Here is a 22997-nt window from a genome sequence, read left to right as displayed (position 1 = left end):
GGTTTGGACAAACCGTTTTCACAATATATTCACAGTGCCAAGTTCCGAGAGGTTGACATATCCGTCACCGTTAAGCTCTTTTTCGATAACTGAGAAATATTTTCGAGAGTGGGAGACATATACAAATTGAGACAAGATGCCTACCATGAACAGATGCTGCTGTTATGATGTCAGAACTGGGCCAATGATCATAGCAGTTCGGACAAATACGGATATTTCTAATTCACCTTCAATATTTGTTTCACATTAATATCTAAATCGGAATTGAAATCGAGATCCGCCCAACACTTTTTGGGGGATGGTAGATGCTCTGTGTGTGATCTGAGGCAATTTCTGACCACTTTATCATTTTTTTTTTCGAGAAAAAGATGGGGGTGTCTTCAAATCCCAAAGTGAAACGTTTTATTATGTAAGCAGGAAGCCCCCCCCCTCCCCGGTGTGAGGTCCAGGCCCCGCTTAACTGCCCCGGAAAATTTTGGATTCTAGATACGGCTCTGTGGTGCAATCTGAGTCATTTCGTGGCCACTTTCCTCCGACCCTTTGAAGCAATTTTCTTGCTCGTATTTACAACTTGAAGGCAAGATTTTTTGGGAGGGGGGGGAGGGGCGAGATTTTTGGGGAGTAGGAGGGGTCATCAACAGTAGATTTGTTTTTGTTTTTGTTTTAATTTTTGTTTGTTTTAATTTTCTGAGCGGAAGGGGGGGGGGGGGAGGCGTATGGGCCTGACCTGGCATGAACTTGAACGTGACTCATCGTAACATCTCCATAATGAGCCTAAATGTCTAGGATGCCAATGTCAGACAGTGCATCTGGATTTGACACGCGGCAGTGCATGCCAAAATTGGAGCTAGATACACGAGGGATTAAGTTTGCCCAGCTTAATTGGTCTGAAACGGAAAATGTGACAGCCAGTCTTACAAAAAATGTCTTGTCTTAGCAGGTTTTTAGCAGTAATGATAATGATAACTTTTTTACGTCATGACATGTACCTTTTAATTTACAATTTAAAGATGTCTTGATTGTTGTAAATTTGAATGTTTTCAGCCCGTGGGCTGCTTTTATTGCAAATAAATAAACCATAATGATACAAAACGTGATTTAGGTTTTCCAGGGGTGGGGTGGCTGGGGTAGGCACTATACTGAAGTCAACATATTTGTTTTCAAGGGTGGGGTGGGGTGGGGAGGAAGGGGTTGAAACATTGCAGTAGGCCTATAGAGGCATGCAAAGACGAAGACCTGAAGCAATGAATTAAGTTTTATCGAGTGATGACATTATCCAGTGATGTTAAGAAAACTTGGGATTTTTTTTGTAGTTTGTTAATAATTAACATTACTCAGTCGGGGGGAGGGGGGGGGGCTAGCTACCTCCTTGCTATTCGGATTATCATTAGCATTAGGATCGAAACTTCAGGCCTCTATTATTTGGTTGATTTAAAGTTATTTTGTTATGTCTCAATTCTTGCTGTTGGATGTGATCTGAAATAACAAAATCGATAATTTAAAATGTGCCAAAAGTTTTGACTAAACCTTGATTTAAAAAGATATCGCATTCTTTCTTCAAACAATTTATAATTACAAAAATACCAACAATATTGAAAGATTTGCTTTTAATATCAACATGCACTGAACACTGTTATACAAGCAACAAGTCTGAATAAATAAAGTGAATTTCCTTCATCGATGTCGTCCGGGGAGTTTTGATTATGATCGTGAGAAACACAACTTTCCTTTCTGTGAGCGCCAGGCACGTGCCGATCATTCTCGTTTGGTGTCGGTGTCGTTGTATTTACATGTAGGTTCCCGTAGGCCATGTGACGATGGCCGTTATATTGAAATGCGCCAAGGCAACATGCTGGGCCTGCACGTGTTTACTAGCATGGGATGGGTGTACGCACGACTCGACTCGTCTGGTATAACCGGCTATACTGGTAGTGGTAGCCTTTGTGTTTTTGCGTGAATAATCAACATTTCTTCTGCCAAAAGTGCCTCTGACGTCTAAATTTTGTCATTTTGGGAAGAGTATCATGTCCACTTGCCATCATTTTCGACCTGTAGGATGAAGACCAGGTACTTGAATCCTATTTGCTATTTTTTAATTTAGTTGGAATGTTTCTTGTCAGCATTTTCTATTGTCGCCATTGTTGAAGTTGTCATTGTTGTCTGTCACGCCCGGACATCTGTTTCAGGTCAGTCATGCGTTACATATTTGATGAAAAATCGTTTAATATTTCATGTGTATGTCTGGACCTTGCAATGATAGACCTATAATTGGTTTAAATTTGTTCATTATTTCAGTGGATGGTGTCAGATTTCGGTTGTGTAAATCGTTTGGCTCATATACAGACATAATGAGGTATTTCTGTCTTGAAAATCTAGAAGTGTTCAAATGTATGTCAGTTGGTTTTCATTTACAGAATTTTTGTATGTGTGCAAACAAAATTCAAACTCAAAAGAGATATTTTTTTTAAGATACAGTTATTTTATGAATTGTCTGGGGAAAGATTCCCATATCTGGCCATCACGTTTGTGCACAAACCGTATGAGTATGAGACTGGTCTGAAAATGTCTAATTAGTGTTTTCTCAGTAAATACTTCACATTTTCCGTGCTAAATTTGACTTGTTTGGACATTATCACTTTGTGATGGCTGTTAGGTCACTGAAGGGAAAAATGAGTGATGACCAGATATGGGAATCTTTCCCAGGAAATATGTAAGACAAGCTAATTGCATATTGAATATATGCCTACATGTATTCGTTTTGCCATTATCAGTTGTCAGTTTCTTCTGTTAATGTTGCAGGTGTATATCAAATTGAAAACCTGGCGTAGCATGCGAAAGTGGCCTTAAAACCCCTCCTATGCAAACATATATTCTGTGCCTAGTTGTCCTTTCATAAAAATCAATCAAGTGACGAGCTCCAGGCTACATAAAGCATGATTGTCTGGTTGTGACTGTTAATGTAACTTGATAGCTGTGGTTACCACTTGCCAGCTGTGGTTAACGCTTGCCTGCTTTTGTCTGTTGACTGTAATAGACTAGTCAGAGTGCTTGCTTGAAATATGATCTGACTGTTGGTGACTAGCCTGCCTAAAACTAAAAGGCATGGCAGGGGAAGTGGATATAAATTTTGACTGTCTGTGACTGTTCAAACAGTAGGAGGGTTATTAATTTATAACCAAAATTATCCTGTCGAACTTATTTTTGACAGGAATCATACCATGCTACTTTTTTAGTACTGAGTTTTTTTTCATGAATTTGCTGGGAAATGAGTATATGTTGAGTGGAAGAGTGTTGCACTTAGAGTGGACAAGCGATTACAAAACTGGCTGGATTGCATTTCCGTTCAGACTGACTATCACTTCCTGCCGTTGGTAGTATTTGTATTTTCCTTCCCTTATCATTATTGTTTCAGCCGGTAACCATCTGGGCCGAGTGAACTTTGTTAGCAGTTCAATCAGCTACCCCAACAACAAAATTGAGTTACATGAATATGATACAATAATATTCAAAATGACATTTCAGCCCAAACACTGAGGCTTAAAAAGAAGCAATAAATGGAATATTTAATACATTAAAATACAGTACAGTGCATTTGAAAGTTAACACTGCGAATGGGAATGGGAAATTTTGTGAATAGAATTAGCATTTGCATTCACATTCCCATATTTCCCATTTCGTGAAAATGTTCTCCCACTCCTGGAAAAAAGATGTGAAAAAGCTTTCCCAATTGTGCGAAAAGACCGGAAAATGGTTACCCACATGTGTGAAAAAAAATGAAAAAGCGTGAAGATGTTTTCCCCACTTTTGTGAAAAAGCGTGAAAAGGTTTTTTCACTTGTGTGAAGTCATGACACCTGGTGTGCTATCATTTCCAACGATGGTCAGCCTACCATCGTTGGAAAAAAATAACTTTTTCAAATGCTGCCTCCAATTTGCCAAATTTAGTTAGTCCACATTTTGTTTGCGATCGGTTGCACATCCATGAATGGGTGCAAACCAGCTAGTCTGGCTCCATGACCAAACAATTCCCCAACGTGTATAAATTGTTCCATTTCGTCTGAAGTAGGGTCAGGAAACTAGATTACACGAACAGCATTTCCTTCGTGGTTTTTCCAGCATAAATGAACACAAAACTTTAAACAGGTCAGTGTAACAATATTTTCTATAAAATACTAACCTCAAAATCTATCAATTTCTGTTATCAAACTACAGCAAAGCCAATGTTGTATATTAGCTTGAAGTGTCAATCTGATGAGAGTCTTGTGTACATGAATATTAAATTAAAGAAACTCATTCTCCACTTTTGACAATATCCCGAGCGACAAGGAAATCAATCAAACAATCTAAGAACAATAAACGAAAATGAAATCTGTTTGGTACAGTTCATGAGGGGTTTTCCACACACACTTCTTGATTTTGTTGTCTTCAGTTTCTCTCTTTTCCTTCCCTTTTCATCGAGAAGTAGGCAAAGTAAATGCAGTGCCAAGTTTCGTTTTACAGAGTGGGTCTAGTTTTTTATACATGGATCTTCCTTGTCTGGACCAAAAAAAAATTAAAAAATAACAAACCTAGGTTATTGACTTTATAAATTTGTGAAGTGAAATTTCTCTGCCAAAATGAAGATCCTTGAGCAACATTCTGCATGCAGTTCTTGGACAAGTTTATATGTGGACAAAATTTAACTTATACAAATTACAAGTTAAGAAATTGTTAAAGTTTTGATGTGATACATTCCTATCTTTTGAAAACAGCTTTTGAGTAAAAATATTGTTGGGCCAAGACAATGAAGACAAATATACCCCCAAAATATAAAAAAAATACATGGAAATACTATAAAAGTAATGTACGACAAAACTGGTTGTTACAATATCATCATTTTGTTTGAATTATTAATCCTAACCGAAATCAACCCATCAAAGACCAACAGCAGGTGTCGTTTAAATCTGTTAGAATGGGTACAGTACCCCTAAACTGATGGTCATTTACACTGGGTTTGGCATACCTCCAGAAACTAAGTCCAACAGTGTGTGTGTGTGTGTTCGATATCCCATGTAGCTGTTTGAATTTGCCTGGATGGGTATGTTTCCTAGTAAATTATGCTAGTTAAATTGGTTGTTTTTTTCTTTATTTTATTAGCTTCATTTGTAATTCAACTCAAGAACAGAAGCAGTAACAGATGGCAATGACATGTACTGATAAAGTTTAAAATGGATACGTCCAATTAATGCATTGTCGTTCACTCTCTGCGTGTTACAGACATTGATAAATGGTTCGTTTCTTCTGGTAGCCGTGTGAACGGCCAAATAAGGATAACGATGCTCGGTGATATATGGCTCCGTAGCCAACACTTCATGTTTGGATCTGGCGACACTAGCTCCAGTAATAAATGAGCACGATCGGTGTAAAGTATGATGAAATCCGGCACCACGGTCTAATTTCACAGAAACAGAAAATACTGTTTGGCAAATTTGTGTGCTAAACCAAAATCAGGGGGAAACCAGTTATAAGCTATAGACATCTCATGAGTTTTTGGCTAGTAAGCTGTTTCTTTTTGGTAAGCATTATTTTCTATACTAAGCTGCTTAATAAAATTGGCCCCATTCTTTTGAAAATTGTATTGCCCGGGATGTATGCTGTGCATTTTGTTGTTGTTGCAAATTGCCCACATTCCTAACATGGTGGCATTGCAATTAGTGAAGCAAAACACTTCTCCAATATTTTAGAGTGGCACTCTGAGCCATCAACCTCAAGAATAGAAATATCAGTCATTCTTTACTCATAAACAAACATTTCAACAATTTTTTATTTGCAATCATCAAAAAACAGAATACCAAATAGGCCTTATGAAAAACTTTACTGGAGTGTAAAAAGTGTATGCGAATAATAGTATCAAGCATCCTGTGAAATCATAGTACCTGGTGTGTTATCACTTTCAACAAAAGTGGAGTTTTTCAATTTCCAACGATGGTCAGCTAACCATCGTTGGAAAAAAAGTAAATAGTCAGACCCCAATTTACCAAATTTAGTTATTCCGCATTTTGTTCGCAATCGGTTACACATCCGTGAACGGGTTCAAGCCAGTTAGTCTGGTTCCATGACCTGACAATTCCCCGACATCTACAAATTGCTTTGTTTGGTCAGAAGTAGGGTCAGGGAACCAGACTATAAGAACTTTCTTCCTGGGTTTTTAACACAAAACTTTAAGCAGGTCAGTGTCACCTACTCGTAAACAAACATTTCAACAATTTTTTTATTTGCAATCATCAAAAAACAGAATTCCAAATAGGCCTTATGAAAAATTTACTGGACTGTAAAAAGTTTATGCGAATAATAGTATCAAGCATCCTGTGAAATCATGACACCTGGTGTGTTATCACTTTCAACAAAAGTGGAGTTCTTGTATCAATTTCCAACGATGGTCAGCTGACCATCGTTGGAAAAAAAGTAAATAGTCAGACCCCAATTTACCAAATTTAGTTATTCCGCATTTTGTTCGCAATCGGTTACACATCCGTGAACGGGTGCAAGCCAGTTAGTCTGGTTCCATGACCTGACAATTCCCCGACGTCTACAAATTGCTTTAGTTTGTCAGAAGTAGGGTCAGGGAACCAGACTACAAGAACAGCATTATTTTTTCTTGGGCTTTTCCAGTATACATGTGTATGAACACAAAACTTTAAGCAAGTCAGTGTAACAATTATAATACTAACCCCCAAATCCATCTCTTTCTGAAAACGACAGCAAAAGCAAATGTTGTATATTAGCAATCTTTTGCTTTGGTATCTTCCTTTGAGGCTCTTCCTGTCAGAGGGACTAACCTTGTTTTAAAAGAGGTCACTATCTCTATCGCAGGATCAAATGTCACGATATGATACCCGATGCAGTCAAGTACAGATTCCTTTCATGACTTAGCAATCGAGAATGACAGCTCAGTGTTCGATCTAATTACTAAGGAATCAGATATAACTAGTTGCACCGGCTGTCAATTTTATGACATTTAACTCAAGAATTGCTGAAAATTATGGTTAAAATACACACTTTAATGCATTCGTGAAGAAATTTGACACTATGAAGTTCAGGATTTTAGACAAAACTTTGGAACAACTTCATTATAATACATATTTCTTAATTATTCATACATTTACTTAACTCATTAGAGATCTATCATTTTTTCTGTGTCTTTCATTAATCGTGGAGTTTAAAGTAGAACTGAAGTGGTGAACATTCATGCCAAAACAAAACTTCATGACCATATGCCAACACATACAAAGACTCCTCTATGTAAATAAAAGCGTGCCACTGTTTAATACTGTAATTATTTTCTTAATGGTGGAAAATGACAGTTAAAATGAGACCAGTATAAAAACAAAGATGACTTTGAGATCTCTGTCAGTAGAGGCAAGATGCAGGTACCTTCAGAAGTTGTCTTCTCTGTATGATTCAGCACGGGGCAAGGATAATGATTGTATTAAAAGAAAAAATACAACAGCAAATATCCAAAATTTTGGTGATGAAATAGTGACGTTTGGTGATGAAATAGTGGTATGTTGCAGTTTCTGCCTGAAATGACATCACACATTTGCCTGTGAATATGGAAATTTGCATTAGCATAAAAACCAAAAAGGCACTAATACCCTTGAAAATAGCAAAACGAAAATTGAGAATTGGGACACAAAGGTGTATTGAAGGATTGCTGTTTATGTCCTCTTGGCGTTTCTTGATAAAAGCTGATTTTTCATTGACACATTTCTACAGTGTGGTTATAATCATAATAATAATGATGAAGATTTATAAAGCGCACATATCCACCTATTAAGGTGCTCAAGGCGCTTTAAACACAATCCAATTTACTAAAAAAATAAACATACCAATAGATCCATATTGTCATTTTCACACTTGATAAAAGTCGATAATGCTTGATGTCCAATTACTTGATTGAAAAAAATCTTAGTTGTGACAAGGATTGAGAAATTTAATCTGTGAGAAATGACATGTACTTCTTAAAGTTTGTACCTGTTGGAACGAATTACTAATCCGTTCGCACGAATTAGTAATTCGTTCGCACGAATTGCTAATTCGTTCGCACGAATTGCTAATTCGTTCGCACGATTTGCTAATTCGTGCGCACGAATTACTAATTAGTGCGCACGAATTACTAATTCGTTCCCACGAATCGCTAATTCGTTCGCATGAATTACTAATTCGTTCGCACAAATTACTAATTCGTTCGCACGAATTGCTAATTCATTCGCACGAATTACTAATTCGTTCGCACGAATTGCTAATTCGTTCGCACGAATTCCTATTTCGTTCGCACGAATTCCTAATTCGTTCGCACGAATTGCTATTTCGTTCGCACGAATTCCTAATTCGTTCGCCCGAGTTAGCAATTTGTTCCCACGAATTAGGAAATCGTGCGAACGAAATAGCAATTCATGCGAATGAGTTAGCAATTCGTGGGAACGAAATAGCAATTTGTGTGAACGAAATTTCAATTCGTAGGAACGAACTAGTAATTCGTGCGCACAATTAGTAATTCGTGCGAACGAATTAGTAATTCGTGCGAACGAAATAGGAATTCCTGCGAACGAATTAGGAATTCGTGCGAACGAAATAGGAATTCGTGCGAACGAATTAGGAAATTCCAAAAAAAAATTCCACCCTGTCCCTTCCCGGGCTTCATACATTGCTAATATTGGCAGGGCATATGACCAATCCCGATCGGCCATTTTTCTACCTAAAGTATGGCGGCAGCGTGTCTATGTGGGCACATGCGCGTGTGCGCGTAGTATAGCGAGTACACTCTCTAGTTTTGCATGTAGCATTTTCAAAATCTAGTATATGAAAGCCCAATCCATTAGCTTTCTTTTGGTACAAGAATCATTCAAATCACTTATGTGCTTTTCAAGTTACGGAATTTTAAACACAACCGCCATTTTAAGGTTCTGTCCACGGATCACAAAACAGTTCAGTGTTCTTTCAGCAAAACGAAAAGAAATCACATATACGTGTGTGAATTGTTTTCGTTTTGCTGAAAGAATGCACATCCTTTTTGTGATCCATGGACAGAACCTTAAAACGGTGGATGTGTTTAAAATTCTGTGACTTGTAAAGTACATGAGTGATCTGAATGATTCTTGTGCTAAAAGAAAGCTAATGATTCGGGCTTTCATACCCTAGATTTTGAAAGTGCTACACATGCAGAATTTCAATAAAACAATGGTCCCAACATTTGGGTTTCCTTTTATTTTTTCTCACCCTGTACAAATATGCTTGCCCTTCTGGGACTAGTAAAACCTCAGGCAAAGTTATGTTTTTGATAATTTTCTATTTTGTTTGGTGGGAAGTGAGAAGCTGAAACTGTTTTGTAGATGATGTCAGGTGGAAGTGTGAACGTACTTTCATGAGCAGAATTGTGTGGATGGTTGCATGTATCAAGTCAAGTATAGCCTATCTTTTGTCCCTGTTTGTTTTGTTTTGCAAATTTGTATGAAATGGTGTCTTTTATTTAGAACTATTGAAATACACTGTACATATGTAGCAAACAGTATATTTGAGTATATGGAAACTTATTTGTGTTATCACATGCAGCTGTGACAAACGATTGCATAGTGTTTGAATGTCAACTAAAACTGTAGTCATTAGAAAAATAATGATCAGGTTTGAACATTGGAAGGTTAATTATTGCCCATACCCATAGAGTTGTGGTAAAAAGAGTTAAGGGATAAATGATTCAGTGCTGAAAGTTTCGAAAAAGTAAATATCTGTCCAATAAGATATAAAATGACCATATCAGATGTAGGAAAAGAATGGGGAAGCTTATCATATCTTATGCAAGTATTTCAAAACACATAAGGGTAGGTCCGATCGTCATGTAACTTGGTGGGTAGAAAGATACTGAAGTGACGTCAAGATGACGTCAACTGATTTTTTATACATTATAAAAATTTTACATATTTTTCGACCAGCAAAATTTGACATAAAAGGAAGTCAGAGTGACTTGAAACGAGGCACAGACAAAGATCCAAAGGTAAAGTTTGCCCTAGGCAAGCGACATTATGATCAGGCATGCAACTTCCTCGGATCCGCTGATTCCTCGTTTTTTTTTGAAAAATACTGTACAAAGTCTTGTGTGGTTTGGAGTTTCCTTGTTTTTTTTCTAAATTCCCAGTTGCCTGCCTGTATGATGAACGTCATCATGGGTCATGTGACATCAAAAAGGTGCATAAATTAAAATCCTATATCTAGAGAACCATGTCCGATCGGGTTGAAACAAGGTATGTACTTTGAAATGTGTTAAAGGTCAAAATTGGGTTTAGTGACGTCATGATGACATCATCTTGGGTTATGAGATGTCATCTTAATGGTGAATATTGTAAAATTCTATATCTAGAGAAATGCAAGCTGAAACAGCTAATATTTCATGTTACTATGTTCATGAACATAAACTCATCAAAAATCGTGATGCAGAAAAGCCCTATGTTCTGTTCATCCAACAGACATATAGTATATAGTATTTTTTTTTTGGGGGGGGGGGGCGTGTTGGGAAGAATATTTGTCAAGAGTCATTCAACATCTGGATGGGACCTCCTGTCTGATGAGCGAATGTTTCATTCAGTCCATGCCACACTGAACCAGTGACACCAAGTCTCTACATATGCCCAAGACATTTCTGTCATTGAGATCTTTTACGATAATAAACTTTTACGAGCAGTGACACACATTTTCTCTGCCACATTTGCACATTCTTGCGCATTTAGTCACAAGTGATTGAAGTGAGCTACCATACCGTTCTGAATAGTTGATGAGATTCGGCTGTTTTTGTTTATATTCTTACCCCAGCTCGGTGTATTTTTTCTGTATCGTGAAATGTACACAGATATTCCGGGTATGTTTTCTGAGCTCTCTTGTAGACAGTTTTTTATGTGAGGAACCGGAAGTCAATCCTTTTGCTGCAGTTTTTACAGAATTTCATATTTCTCAACTCCCCCCTCAATAAAAAAAATAGGTCACCGTTTTGGCATTACCGGGGTAATATTGTAACTATATGCTTAAATATATGTTTTTTGCAGATAGGCAATTCCGTGACAATGTGGACATGGTTGAAAATGAAAAAGTTATGAAGTGTTCAAAGCTACAAGCATCACAGCCTCAAAATGTGGTATCAAATTAAAGGGAACAGCAAGACCTTTCATTTGAGTGATGTGGCAGCGAGACGGAATATAGATACCCCTAGCACTGCTTCAGGCCATTTGGCCTAAGTCAATCATACTCCATCAATATTTAGTAATGCCAGGCCTCCAGGACCCAGTCTCCAATATCCACCAAAATGGAGGGATGAATTTTGATGGAGTTTGGGTGGTTAGAGTTAATTTCAGGGATCTTGTGAGAGAAAAAGCCACCCTCAATGATTTGACTATGACAGAACAGAATGACAGCACCGAGTCGACAGAAGACTCCCTTCAAATATAATGAGAGTTACCTTGGAATTGCCCACCATGTTATTGCAAAATTTCATCGATTAAAGGGAAAATACAACATTTGCAAACATCAAAAAATAAAACTACCAAATCATTTTGAAATACCTTGCTGGACTGTTAGTGAATGACAGTGTAAAGCATCCTGTAAAATCATGGCACCTGGTATACTGTCATTTTCAAGAAAAGTGGTATTTTTGTATCAATTTCCAACGCTGATCGGCCGATCAGCGTTGGCAAAAAACTGGCTTTTTTTTCAAATACTGGCCCCAATAGACCATCGCACTTGTCTGCAATCGATTACAAACCTATGAACGGGTACGAGCCAGCTAGACTGGTTCCCTGACCTTACAATTCCCCAATGTATGTAAACTGCTCTGTTTCTTCTTATATGGAGTCAGGGAACCAGACTACAGGAAAATGATTGTTTTTCTTGGTTTTTATAGCATTTTCGAACCCAAAACCTCAAAAAAGTCAGTGTAACTATATTTGCTATATATTTCCAACCCCCCAACATGGGCGTCGCGAGGGGGGGGGGCAAGGGGGGGCACTTGCCCCCCTCCCTGGAAAAGCAAAAAAAAAAAAAAAAAAAAGGAAAAAAAAAAGTGAAAAAAAAGGAAAGAAAAAGAGGCGCGAAGACAAAGTGGTGTAAATTTAATGAGTTGGGGGGGGGGCAAAATGTCCCTGCCCCCCTCTAAAACTGATAAATCGAGAATGTGTTGAGAAATACAAGCATTTTTTAGCAAAAAAAAATTTGCCCCCCTCTAGAAAAAATCCTGGCGACGCCCATGCCCCCCAATTCCATCCATTTCTGAAAATTACAGCAAAAGCAAATGATGTATATTCCCTTTAATGAAGAACAGCTCATTTAATGTATTTTACAACAATTGTCTGTTGGGTATAGAAACAGAAATAAAATTGTGATCAGGTAATTATTTAACAAACTTTGTTATTCGACAGAGTTTGATACGTAAGTATACAGATATGCAAATCTGTAGTTTTGCATCTATTGTTAAGAAAAAAACCCTGTTAATGCGTTTCGTTTTAATAAAGTACAGATCTAGATCATCATGCTGCGTAGGCAGTTAAATAAAACAAAACAGCTGAACTATTGTTCTTTTGTTTTCACATCATCAGTGACTTCCCATAGGCCACACGCAATGGATGTTTATTGCCGGCCAGTTATAAATCACTTTCTATTTCAGATCAGACACAGCTTTCAAATTAATTCAGAAATTACTTCCTTGTCCATTTCCAAATTTACGAACACAAGGAAATTTGGTCACGTTGGCTCATCACATGATTTTCCCAACCTTGAAAGAGTTATATATATTTGCTGGGGAAAAAAACAATGTTGTGTTTCCCATTGTTTGTGATGCCTGTTTAAACTATCTTTGTTCTTGTGTGGACATGTTTTAACTTGTGTCAAATCTGAGTGATGCAACCATCGTTGATGTAAACATTGCAAGGCCGGTGTTGGTGCACGGAACTTCATTGCTTGGTGCGAAAGGAAATTTTGCCACTCTGTTTTGGATTTTTGATTGTGCAATTGCTGTTTTACCTTAATCACTTCGCAGTTTTTATTTGAACCATCCAGAGTCTGTCAACATCTCAAATTTGTACTTATTCCAGCTGCAATTTCTTCATTAAAAATTGTGGTCGAAGGACTCAAGACTCATGAAATTGATCTTTACATTAGGGGTAGTTCTTGTAAGTGTCTAGCAAATTATTTGAATTATAAAGGCATGAGCCGGTATAAATTATGTGATGTATTTTTTAGAATGCCCATTAAAGTTGCAGCACTTCCACGTACTAGCTGTTTGTGTAGATGGAATGTATTTTAGGTCATCGAGCCAGGAAGTGTTAACCTCATCCCACTTGCATCTTTAAGGCATCTTGAGTGTTTGCCCTTGATTGACGATGATGTTGTCTGATATTCACTCCCAGCTGCAGAGTCTGGCGGGGCCGCCATCCAAACGTCTCGAGGAGACTGTATCTGTGTATGAGGTAGCCGGCGATCACGCTGCAGAGTCGTCGTAGAGGAATTCCACTCCACATTGCTGCACTTGAGAGACCCCCGTCCCAAGAAGCAGAGAAGAAAATACACAGAGATGCTGATGGGACCATGATGATGATGATGATGGTAAGGGACTATTTTTAGCCAATGATTGGATGAGGAAAGAGGATACTGATGAGTAGGCCCGCGTAATATTTGAAGCAATTTGTAAATGCTTTGAATGACTTGGGGAATTTGAATGTCAAGAACCTTATTACAAACTGAATAGTTCGCAAAAGTCTTTGTAAGAGTTCCATCTTGACATCATTGAAGACTACTTCAACCGGATGTTGCAAGGACTTTTCAGGAGTATTGAAGTAAGCTTGCGCGGGCCAGGTAATGTACAGCTCAAACTTTTTAACTCTCATTGTTCAGAATTATCCCGGAGGCTTTTCAGAAAGCACTTGTTTTAGAAATGATGCTGTAGATAATGTTGATAATGCTTTTGGTAATTTTTGGCAAATTAACTTGTTACACTAGAGGTCCAGGATTGGCAGCAGTCTTTTACAAAAACATGGAACTTTTACACATTTTACTGGTACTTTGGGAGTGTCTGTGGGGATCTGTCATCTTTCCAACAGGGTTGTGAAATCTCAGCTTTAAAGCTGATTTAAGCGTTTTTTGTGTTGGATTTCAGATTTTTTCAGCTTTTCCCCTCACTTGCTGTGTACAAAAGTATAGGAGATTTCCAAAGTTCAGCTTTTTCACACCTTTTCAGCTGTTTTCAGCTATCTTTATCAGTGGTCACTCACACCCCTGTTCCATTGAGCTGGCCACCTCAGGGCCTTGAACATTCTGTTAGGCCACCATGGACCTCAGGATCGAGTCAAGATCCATGTTCTTGAACTTCAAGGGGTTGTCTCAGATGAGCAATATTACGGTGACATTCTTCATATTCTGATTGTTGGGCAATTCCATGAGAATGTAGACATGACTGAAAAATGGACAATTTATGAAATCTTCAAACACTGCAGGCATCACAGCCTCAAATGTGGTGTCAAGTTATAGGGGACAACCAGACCTTTCATTGCAGTGATGTGGCGGTTAGATGGAGTATGTTTATGTGTAGTTTTTGTCAAGAAAAGTTTTTTGGGGGGCTAAAATTATGGATTTCAGGTTGTCAGTTTGGCACCTTGAAAATGCAAGTGCTACCCCCTGGTATTGTGAGTTTTTGTTTTTAAGACACAGAGAAAGATTGATCTTTTATGTAAAAAGAGTTTTTTGTTTGATGTTTAGTTTCTTGTATGTTTTAACTTGTAACAAAGATAGGCGGACAAACTGTAATGTTCGATACCGTAACGTGAGTTACTGAAATATATCCCTTTAGAGATTATGTGACTATTATTTTCTAATAATTGTTGTGGTAGCATATGACTTGCACCCTAATGATGTAGTATGAGTAAACTTTCAAATGCAGGGTATTTAAATTTTTGGCATACGACCATTCCTTGTAACAGGAGTTGCCAAACAAACAAAAGTTTATTTTGTTGGCTTTTTTGTACTTAAGTCTCTTAATTTCAAGGGATCTTCTGTGAGAAAAATCCACCCTCAATGCTTTGACTTTATAGAATAACAGCACAGAGACTAGTTGACATGCACAACTAGAAGACACCCTCCAAATGTAACGTTTTTACTGTGAGTAACCATGAGTATGTAAACACCGGCAATCGTGGACCTAGGACAAAAGGGTTAGGGCATAAACAATACTTCCACGATTGACCGATAGTCCATGATTGAAATTCGTGTACAAAAGTTGAAGTACAAAGAAAGGATTGAGGATTAGGGGCAATAGGGGGTCCACGATTGCCGGTGTTTACGAAGATGGGTGAGTTACCGTGAGTTACTGTGGAATTCCCCTGTTATCTGTTTCTGATGTGATGCAACCCACAACAATTATCATGTTCCTAGACTGTTATGGCCCAAAAATTATTCAGGATCGTGCCGATGATGGCTGTATTAAATGGAGTATTTTTCCATTATATTCAGGAAATGCCAATCTTTATTCAATATTTAGCACAAACATGCTTCATGTGAGAGGCAGAAACTCAAGGCACTGAAGAATTGTTCGCTGTTGACAATAATTGTGAGTGCATAGGTTTGCATGCTCAGAGCCATAGACAATGCAAAGTTTATAACTGAATTGATTTTTTTATTTCATCTTGCAATTCTTTCTTTTTTCCCCAGCCATTTTTCATCTCACATCCCACTTGCATTAATATAGTAACGGCCATTCAATAATTATGACTCAATAATATATATGCCTCTGCCGGTCGTTCCAAAAGATCAACGTCTTTTTCCAATAGTCTTGTGTCAATAGCTTCTCGCCATCTCAGTCATTATACCTGCTTAATTGGCTTTATCGTAGTCCTTCTCTTTTATTTAATTCGGGAATATTTGTTGATCTTGTCACGAAGAGGATTAGGTGTCAACAGATGGTGTCTGTCCCCAGTGCTAATGTTTGTCATCATTGTTTATATTCTCTCATAGGCCAGCCTTCTGCTTTTTTCATCCAAATGATTGCGGTTGGTTGAATTTTTTTGACGGTTTTGTTTCTTGCATCGAGTAAGCTTTTTGTTGGGGGTCTTGAGGCTGGCATTCCGCCTTGACGTCACATCGTCAGGTTTCATGTAGGTACTAGGATTGAAATTGTTGCATGCGTTTGTTTACATACCACACTCTAGCTGCTCCACATTATACAATGTAAATTATAATTAAGCTTTGCTGCATAAATAATTTTCAGTTTGCCTGATGCATATTTATGACCAGCAAAATCTGAAAATTGTATTGAAATTTAGTAATGATTTTGCCCGTCAGTGCCAAATTATCAGCACTTTAATTTCTGTGGGCGCTGTGGGAAAATACTCATCAATATTCCGCTCTGCAAAATGTCATCATCTGTCATGTTTGAAAAAACCTTCATCTTTCTTTGCCAGATTTGAAGCTTTAAGAAAGAAAATAAAATGTAGGCCTAAATGAAACCCAAAACCCAAAACAACCCCCACCCCCGAAAAGATAGACAGTTCATTTATTGTAAAGAAGTGATTTGATGAATAGGGTTTAATTATTATCTTGCAACTGATTGGACTTTCCTATACTAATTTGGGAAAAAAACTCGGTATATTTCCTCAGTTTATTTCTAAAAATGTGACATATGCCATTTTGTTCCCCGTTAAAATCCTGCCTTTTCCTAGCTTCCATACAGCAATGGCTGTTATATTTTTAAACACAACTTAAAGGGAATGTACATCATTGGCTTTTGCTGTAATTTTTAGAAATGAACTATTTAAGGGGTTAGTATAATAGATCAAATATTGTTACACTAACTTGTTTGAAATTTTGTGTTCGAAAATGCTGGAAAAACCAAGAAAAACAAAAATGTTTAAGCAGTCTGGTTCCCTGACTGCACTCAAGATGTAATAGATCAATATTTATAGTTGGCGGAAAATTGTAAGGTAAGGGAACCAGTCTGGCCTACCTGCACCCGTTCATAAACATCTAACCAATGGCAAACAAAATTTGGACTGAAAAAATGGTAAATTTGGATCAGTAGTTCAAAAATAGTCAGGTTTTTCCAACGGTGGTCGGCCGACCACCGTTGGAAATGTATACGAAAATACTATTTTCTTGAAAATGACTTCACACCAGGTGCCATAATTTTACAGGATGCTTTCGACTGTCATTTATCAACATCCTAGTAAAGTTTTTCGTAAAAACTTGGTAGTTTTATTTTTCGATGTTTGCAAATGTTGTATATTCCCTTTAAGTACAAACACGGGCACGATAAATTCTTATTTGAAACGCCAAAAGTTGATTGACCAGTTTAATGCGTTAATTTCCCTTAAAAGAACACTGATGGTCGTGACCAAATGTGTGCAGTGCCGGGTGGAATTCTGACTATGCAAGTGGCCCAGCCTCTGCTATTTGCGTATCCCTCTAGAGACAATATCCAGCTGATCTTGCACGATCTTCTTAAAGTTTCCTCCCTTTCAGACACCTTGGAGAAAATTATTTCTTAAAGCTACAGTCCATCATTTGTAATTTGTGCATTTTGTTCGTTTGAAGCAACAAAAGAGTTCAAAATCTATTGAAGGATACTGAGCAACTAACCTGATGAAGCTTCAGCTAAGCTTCAGCTGTACATTCTGAGAAAAACAGCATTCTAAGACCTCAATTTCAAATCAAAAGTTACTAAATCATGTTTTGAATTGTTTTGAATTGCAGCTATACGCGACGTCGCGCACTGATCCGACGAATTATAACAACCGTGCGCGCGTGTGCGTTGTTCCAATACTTGTGCGCGCTGCGCTGAATAACAAAACGAACTACTAATTTAAATTTTCCTACGGTGCTTCTTAAGAATCACCGTTGGAAATGCCTTCTTTCGTTGATTACTTCAAAATGACAGCTTCCCAGAAAGAATAATTTCACAGGGAGTTTAGTTCCCTTACTATCTTTCAAACAAGTATGTTTTTCAACAATAATTACGCCAGTTACTTTTCGGATGGCTGCAAATGATGGACTATAGCTTTAAGGATGGACTGCCATGTATAATTTTTCATGTGGCTCAAATCTTGCCAAACCTCAGTATTGATTGCGATTCACTGGTGTTCTAATTGTAAACTACAGGTAGCTTTACTCTGTCCAGAAATGACGTAAAACAAATTGGCACCTTCAGACTGCAAAGACACGCGTACATGTCCTTTGGTTTGCTTCCACGTTTTGATGCGTCATCTTTTTTTTAATGAGTGGCATCAGGCAACTGGCGGCATTCCTGTGTTTACAGAGGTCGGTGGGGGGATACGAATGTCTGCATCTTGTCTGTGTCATCCCTCTTCTCCAGCTGTGCCAGCCACTTTGGCATCGGTAGCCCCCTCCCCCCCCCCCCCCCCCAGACATCTCGAGTTCATTTAATGATATCATGTGTTTACGTTGATAAAGTTGATAAAAGGAAAGAGTTGTCAGAGGCGTTCCACTCACGTTTCACGCTGGCTCTGAAAAGTGACGTGGAAGACATGGCATTTAAATTTGGATCGCTTAATTTGTTAAGCTACGAGGGTTTGAATTTCACTAAAGAGAACAGTAGAAACGGGAAAACCATCTAAGAATGGATTCTAAGCTGTGACCTCAGGAACGTTTATTCATAAGATCAATTTTGTTCAGGTGCTCAACCAATGGACCGATCCAGTAAGCACCGCCCCATGGTATTCTGACCAATCACAGCCGTGATTTATGTCCGACATGCGTGCATAAAAGTCTGACATGCGTGCACGCGCGAATGATGCGCGCGGCAGGAAAATGCAGTGTGGCATTGGAGAGGAGCACGTGTTAATTTGCCCACGTGCGCAGTGGGACGGGCTTACTGGATCGGTCCATTGTCAGAACCTGTGTTCCTATTATTCTTAAGTGTCTTGTCTATGGCAGATACGGTACATGTACTCTGAAGCGTTTAAGCTACAAAGGTTGGGATTCCATTAAGGAGAAGGATTTAACAAAGAAAGTAGTAACATGTAACCTAAGGAATACGGTGCAGTTGCTGTACCTAGCTACTATCAGACTCTTTGTCCTATGGCTTGAGCATGGGCGTCGCGAGGGGGGGGCAAGGGGGGGCACTTGCCCCCCCCCCCTGGAAAAGCAACAAAAAAAAAAAAAAAAAAGGAAGAAAAAGAAAAGAAAAAAAGAAAAAAAGAAAAAGAGGCGCGAAGACAAAGTGGTGTAAATTTTATGAGTTGGGAGGGGGGTAAAATGTCCCTGCCCCCCTCTAAAACTGATAAATCGAGAATGTGTTGAGAAATACAAGCATTTTTTGGCAAAATTTTTTTTTGCCCCCCTCTAGAAAAAATTCTGGCGACGCCCATGGGCTTGAGCCTAAGTGCTAGCGACATTTGAGAAACAAAAGTTTGGGATCACCATACCTAGAGAGACAACTATAAGCTTATAGACCACACTGGGAAACTGCAAGACTAAAAATATAATGAACTTGCAGTTTTGTTACACTTAATTGTTTATACGGTTTTGAATATACAAATGTAAGTTGAATTACCTTTGTATGTGCGTGATAGTGTTGTACATTTGCAATTTAATAATCATAAAATGGTAACACATACATAACTGTAGAATGATATGGGATATTTTATGCATGATTGGGTTGTTATTTTTTCTTCATGAATAATGTTTCCTCACCACAAAAAGGGAAAGCTAAAGTGACAAATTACCATACACATATGTAGCTATGACTTATACTTCCTCAGTAATGAACAAAACTGAAAGAAAAAAAACAAATTCCCTTTGGCTTTAGTTTTGAGTGTACATAGTAAACCTCATAGGTCAGATTCTTGCATTTCAACTGCTTTTTCCTGGTAATGATCAAGGAAATATACAAACATTGAAAGCTGCATGTTACAGAAGTTTGCTGTGAGCATAACAAGAAGTTTATATTTGTATAGGTCACTTTTTCTGTTTTGGTTTCAGAGATTTGCTGAGGTACTCTGACGGGATCGATCGACTGAGAGTCAAGATGAATGCCCCGTTTGCCAACTTCCAAGAAGAAGACCGCTTTCAAACTGTCTCCTCCAGGGCTTACAGAGCACCAGGCTCAATAATGGCGGCCAACCAGACAAAGCTTACTGCTCCTCAGAAGATGTTTGCCCAGCCAGCCACACCGGAATCCCGTCAGTCAAAAAGTGTGCTAGCTAGACAAGAAAACCTGGAGAAAAACTCTGAATATGGTGGGGAGATGCAAAACTCTTCAACCACTGATGACACAACTTATCGAGAATGCAGTATCGAGAATGCAGGGAATTCAGGGAATTCTCAAGGATCCAAAACTAAGAGACCTCTTGAGAGACTGTCGGGTATCCAAAGCTTTCAGGAGGCTGTTGAAGGGGAGACAATGGCCAGATGCATCGCTGAGATGTCCCGTAACGTCGGCACTGGCACAGGACCTGCCAGCAGGAGTGGCCATTATGCCTACAACCTGCGGCGGGCCTCTGTGGGCAACCCGCGGGACACCCCACGAGACACCATCAAGTTTGTGGTAGGACCATCAGGCCGAGCTGAGATGCCGAGAGCTCCCCATTATACCCCTAAGAATCTCCCTCACAGTCCCCAGAGTCTGCAGAATCCACCTGTGAGGGGGCACATGGAGTTACGCAGGCAGATGAGTGCACCGGTTTTCGGAAAGAGTGCTCCGCCTCCTAAACCACCCAGAAGGCTGACCTCAACTGATGCTCCGGGCTCCGGGAGCACCTCACCCAACGGAGACAATGCTAGTTGTAGACCCAGACCAAAATTGCATGAATTTAGGAGGCTTGATTCAGCCCCTTGTGGGATGCCAGCAGTAGAAGTCGAAGGAAAGAATGCACATGGAGAATCGATGAACTTAAATCAACCACCTGGGAACAAATACCCTGGTAATAACAAAGAATACCATGATGAGGCAGTAGTAAGTCCTTGGTCAACCAGAGCTGTTTCTGCCCGTATCTCAACTAGACCAAGTAAGAGCGAAGGAACATCCCAAAGAGTTCGAACGCTCTCCAGTTCCAGTAACTCATCAAACTCCAGTTCCAGTCCTGATGCCGTGACACCCTCTAGGCCGATGACTTACAAGACCACTGCGTATTACCGCCAGGCCTCTGAGCCTGCTTTCAAGCCACAGAGCCAAACCAGCATCCACCTCCCAGTAGTAGCCAACAGTCGTGAACTGTTGGCCGAAGAGCGATTCAGCTATATCGAGAGATCCCATTGTACAAAATTGAAGATGCCCAAATCCAAGAGTTTTGAGTTTTCATCACTACCGCAACACAAGGGCGCGAGAGCCGAAAGTCCCAGCCACAATTCCAGCAGCAATAAAAATCAAGTGACATCAAAGATCCCTGTTCCAAAAGCGCTTCCTCTTTCCTCTCATAGCAATGAATCCAGGGCACCTGTGAAGCCAATTAGATTTACCAATGCGGCTTTCATGTTTTCAGTGGAAGGGACGCAGTCTGCACCGACTACTCCTTTTGATGCGCCGTCAAAAAAGGAGAGTCCTTTTCCCTCCAAAATACCAGTTTCTTCATCACTTGGAAGTCTTGCTTCTGAATGTACCCCAAGAGGATCTACCAGTTCAGTGAAATCAGCTTCAGCCTCCAACAGAAAATACTTGGACTCCGAAGAATCCGGTGCCCACGACCATACTGGTGGAGAGTATCAGGTAATGCACAATTGGGACTTTGGGGCATCTAAGCCCACCTCTGGTTCCAAAGAGAATCTCATTTCATTTAAACAAGAGGCAAATACGCACTCCTCGTCTTCTAAAAAAGCTGGTGTGAAGAGGTACGTCCCATCCTCGCGCACCAGCAACCAGAAGCGGGGAGGCAACCAGTATACCTCCCTAAAGTCTAGCCGGGTTTCAAAATCACTCAGCCTTGAAAACGTCAACGATGCCTTGCAGGACGAAGACCGCAGCAGTGGCGAAGAAGAAGAGGACACCGACAAGGGGACCCTGAAGGCTGACGGCACCTACAACGGCAGCTGTAAGAGAGATAGTGGCTCAGGATTTGCTCGTTACCTCTCCCAAATGTCCCAGTACACTGGCAAGACCGGACCGACCGAAACACTAGCCCCCAAACAGGCAGCATCCCTTCCCAATCGTTACAAACGCACCAAATCCTGGGAGGCGGGAGGTGAACCCTTACTTGGTGATTCCCCAGTTCAGCCCAAGCAGGCAGGCATCGGCAGCAAGCTGTGGGGCTTCACTAAGAAGAGTCCCCTCGTCACGCGAAAATTCAAACCCAATAAGATCCGTAGCATGTCGGACTCCTCTCCGAAGCGGGAACCTGCGTCGGAACTACGTGCCCGGTACGGCTACAGCAGCACCCAGAAATCCCAGTATTCTGGGAACCCCACCAAGAGCCCTGTTAAGCCACCCACTAAGGGTGCCCTACACGGACTGAGACGCATGCTATCCAGGGAGTCACTGAATGCAGACAAAGCTGCCACTAAGAAGAAGAATGGGAACAACTCCAAGGGTGGGGATTACTACGGTGTCTGTAAGGCTTGCGGACTGAGCGTGTATGTTGGGGAGGAGGTTAGTCTTCCGGATAGTGTCTACCATACTGCTTGCTTCAAGTGCTCGAGGTAAGTGCTGTTTCACTATCTTATACTTATTCTGCTAATATTCTTATTCATTTAGGTGGATAGTTTTATATAACACCTGAATAAATCCCCGTCATCTGATTGGTGGGCCGTTGATCACGTGTCATCCAATCATTCGTACCAATGCACGGTGCAGGCCGCATGGAAGTTCCATTGCACGGTCACACTTTTGGCAGCTTTGACCAATCAGATGACAACGATTCACTCAGGTGTTGTAAAAAACAAATGATGAATGTTTCACGTTCGTGCAATATATGGGAGGAATAATTTCATTCGGTGACAAATTGAGTGTTCCATTCCACGAGGCGAATACCATTGCAGTCACAAACA

General features: G+C 39.6%; 1 protein-coding gene across 1 annotated transcript; it reads left to right on the top strand.

Annotated features, from left to right (window-relative positions):
• Window positions 1-1848: 1848 nt before the first annotated feature.
• On the top strand, window positions 1849-22764 carry LOC119718832. Its single transcript, XM_038188250.1, has 3 exons — window positions 1849-2067; window positions 13424-13619; window positions 20001-22764. The coding sequence occupies exon 3, from the start codon at window positions 20047-20049 to the stop codon at window positions 22651-22653; it is 2607 nt and encodes an 868-aa protein (XP_038044178.1). The 5' UTR covers window positions 1849-2067; window positions 13424-13619; window positions 20001-20046; the 3' UTR covers window positions 22654-22764.
• Window positions 22765-22997: the final 233 nt, after the last annotated feature.

Source organism: Patiria miniata, unplaced genomic scaffold, assembly GCF_015706575.1.
Source record: "Patiria miniata isolate m_02_andy unplaced genomic scaffold, ASM1570657v1 HiC_scaffold_7, whole genome shotgun sequence".
In the NCBI taxonomy this organism is placed as follows: domain Eukaryota; kingdom Metazoa; phylum Echinodermata; class Asteroidea; order Valvatida; family Asterinidae; genus Patiria; species Patiria miniata.
This window is presented reverse-complemented; position numbering and strand designations above follow the sequence as displayed.

What these genes read in the sequence shown, in the direction of transcription:
- LOC119718832 (XM_038188250.1), top strand. Translation starts at nt 20,047, where the DNA reads ATGAATGCCCCGTTTGCCAACTTCCAAGAAGAAGACCGCTTTCAAACT.